The sequence below is a fragment of the Anomaloglossus baeobatrachus genome, chromosome 1 (assembly GCF_048569485.1).
Source record: "Anomaloglossus baeobatrachus isolate aAnoBae1 chromosome 1, aAnoBae1.hap1, whole genome shotgun sequence".
Classification (NCBI taxonomy): domain Eukaryota; kingdom Metazoa; phylum Chordata; class Amphibia; order Anura; family Aromobatidae; genus Anomaloglossus; species Anomaloglossus baeobatrachus.
In genome coordinates, this window is record NC_134353.1 from 252,229,411 (window position 1) to 252,241,787 (window position 12,377).

The 12,377-nt window shown below is 46.4% G+C and overlaps 2 protein-coding genes across 3 annotated transcripts in view; both read left to right on the forward strand.

Annotated features, from left to right (window-relative positions):
* Positions 1 to 12,377, forward strand: part of ANXA5 (annexin A5) — a 445,678-nt gene that overhangs the window by 113,098 nt on the left and 320,203 nt on the right. The gene's annotated exons all lie outside the window — the stretch shown is intronic.
* Positions 1 to 12,377, forward strand: part of BBS7 (Bardet-Biedl syndrome 7) — a 144,229-nt gene that overhangs the window by 92,758 nt on the left and 39,094 nt on the right. For both annotated transcript variants that reach the window (XM_075349109.1, XM_075349118.1), the window contains exons 11-17: positions 1,070 to 1,172; positions 2,479 to 2,671; positions 6,882 to 6,956; positions 7,035 to 7,100; positions 8,232 to 8,371; positions 9,410 to 9,574; positions 9,729 to 9,838. In XM_075349109.1, coding sequence (XP_075205224.1) covers positions 1,070 to 1,172; positions 2,479 to 2,671; positions 6,882 to 6,956; positions 7,035 to 7,100; positions 8,232 to 8,371; positions 9,410 to 9,574; positions 9,729 to 9,838 — 852 coding nt within the window. The remainder of the gene's footprint in view (positions 1 to 1,069; positions 1,173 to 2,478; positions 2,672 to 6,881; positions 6,957 to 7,034; positions 7,101 to 8,231; positions 8,372 to 9,409; positions 9,575 to 9,728; positions 9,839 to 12,377) is intronic.

Sequence of the window (12,377 nt, forward strand, 5' to 3'; positions counted from 1 at the left end):
GCCGCATCCACCAAACCGGCGAAAAGCCGGATGTGTGAAATTAGGGTCCCTCTTGCAGACTCTATCTTATTGCCAGATGCAGCGTGTGCACAACACAGCGCATGTGATGAATATGAAAGTGTTTTGAAGCAGCTTCAACAAGATCATCTAATTCTAAAGTATCATTTTGCTGTTCTTCTGTTGTAATATCTGTTTGTTCCTCAGTTACATGAACAGCACTGTGGCCTTCCATCTCAAACATACTGAATCCTAACATTTTCTTCTAGTTGTTGTTCATTACTCTCATTCATCAGTTTAATTCTACTTATCATGTATGAAGCATTGTCCATTACAATAGCAAGAACCTGTTCTCGTTTGAGTTCGTAATCTTGCAGAACTTTTTCCACCAAGGCCTGGAGAAACTGGAGGCCTCAAAAACGGATCCTCACAAAGAATGAGCATGTCAGTTTGAGTGGTGTTTTTCTAATCTGCTTTTGCTATTGAAAGCATTATTTATGAGCTCAAAAACCTTTCAGGTGATGCGGTTTTTAAAAAGCTGATCTGCTTTTGCAGCTAAAAAACGAATCCTAAAATAACGCAGCAAAAACATTGTGTGTGAATGTAGCCTTAAATCAGGAATAGAACAGCCATTTATAGGACATTTCATAACTTTCCCAAATTCATATGAAAAAATATTCAGCACATTCTGCATTGAACTACTGTACCCAATTTATTATATATTTTCGGAGTCGGATTCGGTCCATTTGATTCCGACTCCACCAAAATGAGCTCCGACTTCACGACTCCGACTCCACCAAAATGAACACTGACTCTGACTCCACGACTCCGACTCCACAGCCCTGGTGAATTAGTCCAATGAATTCGATGGGTCCATGTGTTGTTCGATGAAATCTATCAGCGTTTGGACATTTTTTGTGAATATGTGAATGCAGCCGTGCTCGTGAAGGGCTATTAGCTGGATAACTTGATTGCGTCTGACTATACAAGATCAGCCATTTCTAATAGCTTTAAGGAGCCATTTTTTCAGGTGTTGATTATATACTGCGTGTTCCTTCTGTGTGTCTGTTAGGATGGGTCTCTGGACTTACTACAGAACCGACTCATAAAGAAGTTGGTCCAGGTGAGGAACTGAAGATGAGCCAAGAAATGCAGACCAAAATCTCATCTCTAAGGTCAGAGCTGGTAAATATATCAGAAATTACCGATATTCGTTATTACATCTTGTTACTATCAAAGTGGACGACATAATATAAAAGCTCCAGAGAATTGTATCAAACACCAAAAAAAATGGGGCCATGTAGTTAATAAAGACTTAGAAAGAATACAACAGACACCTAATTTTCATTAAGAGGATAGATTGTTAGTAGCTAGTGATGAGCAAGCAGTACTATGCTCAGGTGCTCGATACTCAAACCGAGCAGGTCGGACACTGATGGGCTTGACTCGAGTACTGAGTATAATGGAAGTCAATGGGGAACTCTAGCATTTTTCCAGATGATCTTCCAGAAAAATGCTCGACTTTCCAATTGACTGCCATTATGCTCAGTACACGTGTCAAGCTCGTCCAAGTGTCTGACCTACTTGTTTCGAGTACCAAGCACATATGTACTCTATGAATTATTGTGCTTACCTATAGGTTTGTTGGCAATACAATCAGACCAATGTTAATATGTTTTCGGGAACATGACCATTTTTTGGAAATGGGCGTTAGATCCCCAACCCAAGGCTCCTACAAAGTGAGAAGGCAGGGGGAGCCGCATGGGACCTTCCTTGGACTAGTCATCCAAACTATATGGTCCCTGCCCAGCTTTTCAGAGTATGTTATCTCTGTTAGCGCAGCAGCATATCATAGTAAAACGTACACACCTGTAATAATCCAGCCAGTGTCTATTTCATGATGTCTGTTGTTCAGACACCATAAATCAGAAGTCCATTTGCCTTGAATAATCTGTGACATTTAAGAAGAGGCTTCATGCCGGCTCTTTCTCCAATGTGTATGTAGGTAGGTCCAGAACAGCCATCAGTCAGTGATGTGGAGAAACCTGCACACGCCAAGCTCTTCACCATAGTAGACAGTATTAGTGACTGCTATTCAGATGTCGCAATATATAATTTTTCTGCCTTTAGACTTAGTAACTCAGCAGACCTGTTCAATACGGTATTGTGTTATGGTCGCAGGTCTGCTAAAAGCATAATAATATAGCAACATCATCCGCTATAATAATGTATTATGTGCTTTATACTAGAAGTACAGCAAAAACTAACTTACACAGATGTAGAAAAAATAATAATCAGTGCTGAGAGTACTGCCACCAATGCTTTACCCACAGCAGAATTGCTAAGGCAGCTTTGCTTTGGTCATCACTAATATTTTTTCCTTCTCAATGGTGCTTACAATGTCACACACTATAGTATAGTAACATACGACAAGCCTACTACTTATGACACTGGTGTATGTTTATATATGTTTATATACAGGGCTGAATTGGAGCAGCTTCAGTTTAAAGTTGTTCAGGAGCGGGAGAGATACCAGCACTGCTCCCAGTCCACCACCGCCGTCTCCGCTGTACCTGTATTCAGCATCAATGACAAGTTTACACTGAATAAAGACGATGCCAGTTACAGCCTTATCCTAGAGGTTCAGATGGCTATTGACAATGTGCTGATACAGGTTAGAAGTCACCATTATTGAAAAATGCATCCGTTGAATGGTCTTGTCCTTAAAATGTAGCATGTGTATGCAGTGTGTGTGTAGTGTGATAGTGTGTGTATGTGTGTGATAGTGTGTGTGTGTGCAGCATGTGTGTGTAGTGTGATCCAGTGTGTAGTTTCAATAGAATGCGTAGTTTCGATAGTGTGTGTGTATATACTGTGATACAGTGTGTGTGTGTGTGTGTGTGTGTGTGTGTGTGCAGTATATATGTGTAGTATGATAGTGTGTATATGTGTGTAGTGTGATAGTGTGTGTATGCAGTGGATGTGTGTAGTGTGATGCAGTATGTGCATAGTGCAATGCAGTGTGTGTGTGTGTGTGTGTGTGTGTGTGTGTGTGTGTGTGTCTGTAACGATTCTGACAATACTCCTGGATCCTACATATGTTTCTGAGCGCGTGACCAGGCAACCTTTAGCTATTATCTATTTATTACTAAATGAGTATACCTTCATTTTTTAGGCTATTATTAAAGAGGCCCAACCACCAGGATTTTGCAATATGAAGTAAAGGCAGTGCCATACTGGCAGTATTATGCTGAATCCACTCATACTTGTTATGGAAAGATCAGATGCTTGGTTGATGAAATATCCTTAGTCAAAGTTGCAGAAATGCCCTGCTTTTTGACTGCTGCAACGGGGGTGGGCCTTTGTGGGTCGGGTCCTCGCTGTAAAGTCCTCCTCCAGCATCCTTAATGAAGTACACCCTTTTCTTTATTTGAATATTGCGCCGCGCCACTATTGCTGTTGGCGGCGCCAGCACATTGACACAGTAATTCTGTCTTCATTACAATGAGTCTACACATGTGCGACCCGCGATCTCTGGCACCATTTTTTTTTTAAGACTGCGGTGAAGACTTATGAGCGACGGGCTCATGCGAAGATATATAAAAAAAAAAAATCTGCACATGCACCGATGCCTCTCATTGTGTTTCTGCATCCTCCTCCGTGAAGCCTCTCTTTATGCAGCACTGGGCAATGACTAGCTGAATACAGTCTTTTAAAAGGGTTCTCCAGACATGGGATGTTAATTACCTATCCGAAGGAATTGATGAAGACCCACCACCCTTACTGATGATGAGTTGGTATTAGCCCTGGCAGTAGTTGAATGTAAACACATTGAACGGAACTGCACTGCACAGCTCAGTTTACTATGTGTGGGCTGCTGCCATGTATTGCACATTAGCTTCTATTTAAAGGGAATCTGTCCCAGGTCTTTTCTATATACCGTATTTTTCGTTTTATAAGACACACTGGATTATAAGACGCACCCCAAATTTGGAGGGAAAAAAGGTAAAAAAAAAAATATAGGGTCCGTTTATAATCTGGTGGTGTCTTACCAGGGAGGGGGGCATGCAGAGGAGCGGGGGTCACAGGAGGCAGGGGCAGTACTGGAGTACTACAAGTAGTATAGAGGGGGGCCCAGATACTCGCTGCTCTGTGCGGGGGCCGGTGTCGCTCTGCTCTGTGTGGGGCCGGAGACGCGGGTGCTGCTCTGTGCGGGGACGGAGACGCCGCTCTGCTCTGTGCGGGCCCGGCGACGCCGCTCTGTTCTGTTCAGGGCTGGTGATGGAGCAGCCGAGCAGGACGGAGCAGCCGTGCACAGAGCAAACCGAGCAGGACGGAGCAGCCGTGCACAGAGCAGGACGGAGCAGCCGTGCACAGAGCAGGACGGAGCAGCCGTGCACAGAGCAAACCGAGCAAGACGGAGCAGCCGTGCACAGAGCAGCCGAGCAGGACGGAGCAGCCGTGCACAGAGCAGCCGAGCAGGAGGGAGCAGCCGTGCACAGAGCAGCCGAGCAGGACGGAGCAGCCGTGCACAGAGCAGCCGAGCAGGACGGAGCAGCCGTGCACAGAGCAGCCGAGCAGGACGGAGCAGCCGTGCACAGGGCAGCCGAGCAGGACGGAGCAGCCGTGCACAGAGCAGCCGAGCAGGACGGAGCAGCCGTGCACAGAGCAGCCTAGCAGGACGGAGCAGCCGTGCACAGAGCAGCCTAGCAGGACGGAGCAGCCGTGCACAGAGCAGCCGAGCAGGACGGAGCAGCCGATCAGGACGGAGCAGCCGTGCACAGAGCAGCCGACCAGGACGGAGCAGCCGTGCACAGAGCAGAACGGAGCGGCTCCAAACAGAACAGAGCGGCGTGGCCCGATCCAAAACAACATCGCACAGACCAGCAGCGCCGTCAGCACAGTGCACTGCTCGGAGCATCTCCCTGCCTCCTTTGACCCCTCTGTACAACCCCCCGGTAAGCTACATTCGGATTTTAAAACGCACCCCTCATTTTCCTCCCAAAGTTTTGGGAGGAAAAGTGCGTCTTCTAATCCGAAACATACGGTAATCTGAGAAAAGCATGCTGTCGGGGTTAAAAAACACAAATCAACTATGCCTCTCTTATCAGGCTGTGGGTTGTTTACTAAGGGATTTATCACCTAGTGATTATCATTGCTGGACTACAATGTCACCCTCTCCTCTGATTGGCACTTCACTGTCAATCTACAATCTATATTGTGAGCCTGTTGTGGGTGGGGGAAGCTCTGCTGCTTTGCTAAATCTAAAAGCTCTGATTGTGTCAGAACGGCTGCAACCAGTAATGTAAGTCAGGGTTTCCCAACTCCAGTCCTCAAGGCCCACCAACAGTGCATGTTTTCAGGATTTCCTTAGCATTGCACTGCTGTTGGAACCAGCACCTGGCCAGGTAATTACATTAACACCTGTGCAATACTAAGAAAATCCCAAAACCCTGCACTGTTGGTGGGCCTTGAGGACTGGAGTTGGGGACCTCTGATGTAAGTGATACATCATTGGAATCAGGGTCTCTTTGCCTCTATCATTCTGCTCTCAAATGGGGTAGCAAAAACTTGCTGACCGATTCCCTTTAAAAGACTAGGAGCTGTTCTGCAGTACCAGTCAGGAGCCACTTGACATTGAATGGCGCTGTGCAGTGCAACTTTGTCCATCTGTTAAAGGGAATCTGTCACCAGATTTTTGCTCCCCCTTCTGAGAGCAGAGAACCTGATTCCTGATACAGAGCTTATGAATATGCTGGACTACCTGACAGCACACCAAGTAGTCCTCTAATGATAAATTACTGCTGATTTAAACAGTGATTTTATCAAAACTACACTAAGCAGCCCAGTAAATGACACACAGTTGGTACTAAGCGGGCTTTACACACAGCGATATCGCTAGTGAGCGTACCTGCCCCCGTCGTTTGTGCGTCATGGGCAAATCGCTGCCCGTGGCGCAGAATATTTTAAGAGCCGTCACACGGACTTACCTGCCTAGCGACGTCGCTGTGGCCAGCGAACCGCCTCCTTTCTAAGGGGGCGGTTCGTTCGGCGTCACTAAGCGGCCACCCAATAGAAGCGGAGGGGCGTAGCTGAGCGGCCGTAACATCCCGCCCACCTCCTTCCTTCCTCATTGTCGGCGGCTGCAGGTAAGCTGTAGTTCGTCGTTCCCGAGGTGTCACACATAGCGATGTGTGCTGCCACGGGAACGACGAACAACCTGCGTCTTCAACAATCAACGATTTTTTGAAAATGAACGATGTGTCAACGATGGACGATTTGGTGAGTATTTTCCATCGTTGATGGCCGCTCGTTGGTGTCACACGCAACGACGTCGCTAACGATGCCAGATGTGCGTCACAGAATCCATGACCCTGGCGATATATCGTTAATACTTCGCTGCGTGTAACGGGGTCTTTAGGATCTCTGCACCTACCTCAGATTAGGTGGCATAAACCTGGTGACTGATTCTGTTTAATAGCTCCGATGAAGGCTGGATGTAAACACTGATCGGTGTAGGTGCTGGGTGCTGGGCCCCCACAGATCCGACACTGATGACTTATCTTTTGGTTTTGTCATCAGAAACTACAGCCTATTTCATATTCACTCTATAATATCTTGTGCTAGTTAAGGGGTTAAACACATTAGAACAAGTTTTGAAACTTTTTTGAATTCTTTTCTATAGAGCCTAACCTGTGCTTAGTACTAGAGAAACATATTCCCTGCCATGTTTTCACATGTTATTTTGGATCAGTCACCATTGTGTATCCCAAGTGAAAGCCATAACCGGGATTTCTACGTTGTTTTTCATTCTTTGCATCTCGGCAGAGTACTTAGTGGACACATATTGATTTCTCCAGCACTGATGCTCTTGATATTTGCAGAGTGATGTCCCCGTGGACCTGCTGGATGTTGACAAGAACTCGGCTGTTGTGAGCTTCAGTGGTTGTGACAGTGAGGTGAGGACATGCTTACAGATGAGAGCATTAGATTTTTCTTTCTGACTTATGTTCTAACATCTTCAATTTGTTGCACAGCCAAATGGGAATTTCCTCCTTGCCACCTATCGCTGCCAGGCAAACACCACCCGCCTAGAACTCAAGGTAATTTTGAAGCTAAAAATCAGCAGTCTGTCTAACATTGCCATCATTTTATAAAATGTATATGGCAGTGAGAATAATGCCTGACCCCTCGGAGATGTATGTAGCCGGGCACAGATGCCAAATCTCTTCTGATACAAGGTAGCGGGGTGTAATTGTGAGACAGCACACACCTAGACTACCAGACATGCTTGAGAGTAGGAAAAGGAAATACAGTGGAACTTCGGTTTACGAGTAACTTGGTGTGCGAGTATTTCGCTATACGAGCAAAGCTTGCTGTAAGTTTGTAACTCAGTTTATGAGCAATGCTTTGCTGTACGAGCAAATACTCACCACACACACTTCCGGTTCCGTAATTTCACCGCGCTCTGACCCGCTCTTGCAGTCCGCACAAACATGCACAAACACACACAAGCATGCGCGCACACACAAATATTATGCTCACCTTACCTTCCGTTCCATTGCTGGTCTCCCAGTTTGTCAGTATAGGATGTGTATTGGGTAACCATCGTGATGATGGAGGAACTTTCGCTGTCAGCTGCTACTCAAAGGCAGCGCGTTGACCAATCAGAGGCAAGCGGCTCCTGTCTTTGATGTCAGCGCTCTCGCAGCGGACGTTCCTCCATCGTCACAATGGTTACCCGATACACATCCTGTACCGGCAAACTACAAGAACCATGAGGCCGACGATGTAACGGAAGGTAAGGTGAGCATAATATGTGTGTGTGCATGTATGTTTGTGTGTGTGTGTGGAATCGCACAATAGGGGACCAGGATGGGACATTGCACAAGTTATGAAACTAACTGTCTGAGCTTGCATTATTTCCTATGGGAAATTTGCTTTGCTAGACGAGTAACTTGGTTTACAAGCACACTCCCAGAACGGATTGTTCTCGTAAACCAAGGTTCCACTGTAACATGGAAGAATTGACTAACAATAGTTACAACTTTATTGGTGCAGTCCCAATGGGAAGATCTGCTCTGAAGCACAAGCTGTTGTTAAAAGATCAGGAACATTTACAATTCACGAGTTATTGTTATTTTCGCTGCCAGAATTACCAGTGTTTCTATGTAGTGAATTGCTATTATTCATAAAGCTTGCCTGTATAACTTGGCATTTCTGTATTCATACAGATTCGCTCAATAGAAGGACAGTATGGGACATTACAGGCCTACGTAACTCCTAGAATTCAACCCAAGACATGCCAGGTTCGGCAGTACCAAATAAAACCCCTGTCTCTTCATCAGAGGAGTCATGTCTTTGATCAAAACAGGTACAGTGATGATTAGAGGAGAAAAATGGTGTAAGTTTGATGTAATGTTCATATATGTATGTATAACATATCTAGATGTATTGTATTCGCCATGTTGTATTATATAACGTCAAGATTCTTTGCACAGAGATTTGTCAGAAATTTATATCGGTGAGAATCCAAAACCACAGATAAGTACTAATCATTAAATAGTGGGACAGAAGCTTTCGTATGAGCTCCAAGCATGCCAAACTATATGTGTTTGATAACATCATGCATATGTGTTTTTACAGACAATTTCTTGGTTAAATGATTATTAAATTTAGATAAAATTATTTCTGGTAAGATAAAAAGGCGCGGATGGTGTCTTATCCTGGCGGAAGTTAAAATAATATGCTCAGGAGCACTCACCTGGTGTAGTTGTGAGGGTCACAACTACCAACAAAAGCAGAAATGATCACCACAATGGCCGCCGCAGACCCAGGAGATAATTCGGTATACGTGGCATAGAAGGAAATGGTTAACCTGCGCTGCCTTGTGAAGGGAGGAAAACACTCGGGAGAAGTAGTCTTTGTGATTTTATTAATTCAACGCGTTTCAGAGTCTATACAATGCCTTCTTCAGGTATCAAAATCACTGATGTACAGCAAGAGTCAGTGCAAAGGGAACCCTTCTATATAAGACTTTGACAATTGCAAAAAGGCACACAGGTAACGAACAGTCACCGGACGTGCCTTAAAAACGTTTAAAAACCTAAAATGGTGTTGAAACCAGAGCAACCAATATGAATATAAATAAGAAATAATAAAAACAGTAAAATTGTAGATTAATAAAAGATTAATATAGATTTATATAGATTCTTCGCACAGAGATTTGTATTGGTGAGAATCCATAACTACAGACCACTTCTAATCATTAAATAGGGGGACAGAAGCTTTCATGTGAGCTCCAAGCATGCCAAACTGTATGTGTTTGATAACATCATGCATGTATGTTTTTACAGACAATTTCTTGGTTAAATGATTATTAAATTTAGATAAAATGTGTCATTCTTCACAGGCCTATGAATATATTGAGCCTGACAGGCCAGTTCAGCTTTGCGGAGATCCATTCATGGATGGTGTTTTGTCTGCCCGAGGTCCCGGAGAAGCCTCCAGTTGGGGAAGATGTGGTTTTTTACTTTCAGAATACTTTCCTGGATACATTGCTTGAATGTTCGTATAGGTAACTATCTCCTGCAAAGCCGGGCAGTATTGTGCCATCCGTCTGTAGGGCTCCAGTGTGACAGCTACAGCGCTTCTGCATGTGTTGTTGATTGCTGTGATGTTTAATAATCTATTTCTACCCGGTAACAATAATGTTTTCATTATTTTTGCAGAAAAGGAGAAGGAGTTTTCAAGTCGGACAATATCTCTACAATTTCAATTCTAAAAGATGTCTTATCTAAAGAAGCCACGAAAAGAAAAATCAATCTTAATATATCATATGGTAATATCACCTGTCTGCACCCAAAGCTGCCAGCCGTTATTGCTCCTTAGCGCTCGTTCAGACAAGCATATTTTCAATCTGCATGCCAGATGAACCCATACAGGCCAATGGAAGCAATGCGTGTTAAAAAAATCTGTGCAAACATTATCATCCATTTTTTCTTTAACGTTCCTATGGGAGACCCAGACATTGGGTGTATAGCTTCTGCCTCCGGAGGACACACAAAGTACTACACTCAAAAGTGTAGCTCCTCCCTCTGAGCTTATACACCCCCTGGAGAACCAGATCTAGCCAGTTTATCGCTTTGTGTTCAGGAGGCATACATCCACACATGCATTCTCATCTGATTTTTCATTTTTGGAAAGAGTTAGAAGAAAAGCGGGTCCAAGCCTGGACCCCCGGCATGTCCCTTCTCACCCCACTGTGTCGGCGGTGCTGTTAAGGTTGATTCCAAGGCTGGAGCCTTACATGCCGTGCTACTTCACCATCCCTCCGGGCTCTGGCTTGAAGTGGGAGCCAGCACAGTTCTCCATGCTTGGCAGGAGACCGGTCTCCATCCGCAGCCCTTCAGGATCCTGCTGGACGGAGCACTCATCCCCAGGGACTTGGAACCCTGCGTCTCAGCAAGCTAAGTACCTGAGACGTTTATATATGGGGGTCCCTTGTACTTTATTGTTGGGGGAGAGTGTGCTGAGTGATTTTTGTGACATTTCCGGCGGGTTCTCTGGCTGTCGCCTGAGAACTGCGCCGATGGTGCCTGCGCGCCGGCCGCACCGCTCAAATCAAGGCCTACTTTCGGTTTCACTGCCCTCGCATGTCATTCATGCAGAGGGACAGTGCGGCTCCGCCCAGCGGCCGTTCTACACAGGGGAGAGACACTCCTCACTGAGTTCATGTCTCCTCCCCTGTAGATCTCTTTGGCCCTCCAGATCCCGCTCTCAGAGTGAGTCCCGCCCCCTCTCTTCACTCCGGCGCCATTTTCTCAGCGTTCTTCCCTGGGATCAGCGCTGGCTGCAGCATCCCTGCTGAGGTGCTTGGGGGTCCGGGCTTTGGCATCTGGAGGGCACACAAACCGCTCCAGCGGTCTGGTAAGCCACAACCTTCGGTTGTGGACCTTCTGTATATACTCTCTGGGGGTCATTCTGGCAGAGCCCCCAATTCAGCAGCATGTCTCACACGAGGAGCAAGGCTCCAAAGCTGTATTCAGTATGCACTGCATGTAAGCTCCTACTGCCTGAACTGAGCACCTATCCACATTGTGATGCCTGCTCTAACCTGACGATGCCTCAGCCTGGAATCGCCCCCCCAGTGGTCTCTCAGGCTGCTCCGGTCCCTGTGGCTGAACCCCCGGCTTGGGTAGAATCCTTATCTAGGTCTATCTCCCAGTCTTTTGCCGACTCCATAGTACAGCTGTCCAGGACTTTGCTGAACATGCATCAGCCCCCTTCACAGGGTGCCTCTGCTGCTAGGGCTCTCTCAGCAGAGCTCACAGAGGATTCATCATCTGGTCCCAGACCCCGTCCTCCTAAAAGGAGACGCAGGGCTCCCTCTCCTTCCTCGTCCCGCGGCTCTGTTTCAGACGCTGACTCGCGGGACGAGGAGGATGCCTTTACAGGGGGCTCGGAGGCTAACTCCATGTGCCCCATTGATCTATCAGAAAGTGATTCAGATGTTAGTGATTTGATTGCGTCCATTAATTCTGTACTGGATCTCAAGCCGCCAGTATCAGAGGAGCAACCCTCTCTGGCAGAAAAGCACCAGTTTACCTCGCCTAAGAGGACAAAGAGTGTGTTCTTTAACCACTCCAGTTTTCAGGCCGCTGTGTCCAAGCCCAGGGCCTGTCCTGACAAACGCTTCCCAAAGCGTAGTTCTGATGACCGGTTTCCATTTTCACCTGAGGTGGTCAAGGAGTGGGCTCATTCACCAAAGGTAGACCCTCCGGTGTCTAGGCTATCAGCCCGGACTGTTGTGTCGGTGGCTGACAGCACCTCACTTAAGGATTCCACTGACCGCCAGGTCGACCTTCTGGCCAAATCTATATATGAGGCGGCAGGGGCCTCGTTCTCCCCAACTTTTGCAGCAGTGTGGGCTCTCAAAGCCATCTCTGCTTCTCTGGAGGAGATGCATTCCCTCACCAGGGAATCTATGCCCGAACTGGTTACCTTAACTTCCCAAGCTTCAGCTTTTTCATCCTATGCCATGTCTGCCATGCTGGAGGCTTCTCACCGCACTGCGGTGGCTTCGGCTAATTCCCTCACTATCCGCAGGATCTTGTGGCTTCGAGAGTGGAAGGCAGATGCTTCCTCAAAGAAGTTCCTTGCTGGACTCCCTTTTGCTGGGTCCAGGCTGTTCGGTGAACAGCTGGATGAAATTATTAAGGAGGCTACTGGCGGGAAGAGTACTTCCATGCCACAAACCCAAACCAGGAAACCTGTCCAGGGTAGGAATCAGTCGAGGTTTCGTTCCTTTCGTTCCTCCAACTGGTCGTCCTCTAAGCCCTCGGCCTCGTCCACTAACTCAGCCAAGGACCAAAAATCCA